The sequence below is a fragment of the Octopus bimaculoides genome, chromosome 2 (genome assembly GCF_001194135.2).
Source record: "Octopus bimaculoides isolate UCB-OBI-ISO-001 chromosome 2, ASM119413v2, whole genome shotgun sequence".
Classification (NCBI taxonomy): Eukaryota; Metazoa; Mollusca; class Cephalopoda; order Octopoda; family Octopodidae; genus Octopus; species Octopus bimaculoides.
In genome coordinates this window covers 644,857-646,130 of record NC_068982.1, presented here as the reverse complement: position 1 = coordinate 646,130, position 1,274 = coordinate 644,857, and the positions used below count along the sequence as shown (strand labels likewise).

Here is a 1,274-nt window from a genome sequence, read left to right as displayed (position 1 = left end):
TATATATATATATATATGTTTGTGAGTCTGTGTTTGTCCCCCTAACATCGCTTGACAACCAATGCTGGTGCGTTTACGTCCTTGTAACTTAGCGGTTCGGCAAAAGAGACCGATAGAATAAGTACTAGGCTAACAAAGAATAAGTCCTGGGGTCGATTTACTTGACTAAAGGCGGTACTCCAGCATGGCCACAGTCAAAAAGAATATATTGTACATTGAATATATAAACAAACACATTTGAAAAGGAGTTAAACATGTATCCATAGGCAGATTGTGTCGATGAGCAGTGTTTAGGAAAATAACTATCTGCTGAGCCAAATTCACAACTCAATTTAAACGACCCGTTGGAATCGTTTCGCTTGATTTTGTGTGGATAATAGAATTGAAAAAAGAAAATGGTATCTACATTACTGCTTTCCAAGCATCATACCTGCATAATGTATTTGCTATACACATCAAAATCCAGCACCGCTTGAGACGTTACATAAATCTTGCCACTACGTGGATCGATATCAAAATTATCGTAGCTGCCACTTTTAATGCTGTAAGTAATTTGGGCATTGGATCCAATGTCTTTATCAACTGCCTGCACAGTGAGCACGGAGGTTCCTGCAATGATAAAACAATAAAAATGGTCAAGGTTTTTTTTTTCCTCTTACTCTTTCCATTTACTGATAATCATAGACATTAATTAACGAAGTAAACTTAAGAATGATTAATCAAAATTAATTAAAGTCACTTTCTGCTTATTAGTACGAGCTTAATTTGAATTGCTCATGTTCTTTTAGTTTTCAAGTTTTGTAACAATCTTCTTTTTAAATTTTTCAAATAAGGAAATTGGTCTATAACGAACAAGTTAATTTCAACAACATTTCAACAACTACCAGAACGTATGTGTGTGTTGGCAATCCGTCAGTTGCAACGATGAGGGCTACAGCTGATCCCATCAACAAAACAGCCTGCTGGTGAAATTAACATGCAAGTGGTTGAGTACTCCACAGACATGTGTATCCCTAATGTTGTTCTCAGGGAGATTCAGCTAACCTTTCAAAATTCAGGGTAATACTCATTTTTGCCAGGTGAGTTGACTGGAGCAACGTGAAATAAAGGGTCTTGCTCAAGGACACGTCACCAGAAATTGAACTTAGGACCTTATGATCATGAGCCAAACACCCTAACCACTAAGCCACGTGCCTTCACACATGCATATACAGATACATAAGTATGGGTGTGTGTGTATTCAATTATAACTGTATACACATACATATATATAT

The 1,274-nt window shown here is 36.7% G+C and overlaps 1 protein-coding gene across 1 annotated transcript in view; it reads right to left on the bottom strand.

Moving 5' to 3' along the window:
• The window catches only part of LOC106870759 (cadherin-87A), a 119,297-nt gene that overhangs the window by 55,238 nt on the left and 62,785 nt on the right, over positions 1-1,274 (bottom strand). The window contains exon 20 of the mRNA XM_014916956.2: positions 431-609. Coding sequence (XP_014772442.1) covers positions 431-609 — 179 coding nt within the window. The remainder of the gene's footprint in view (positions 1-430; positions 610-1,274) is intronic.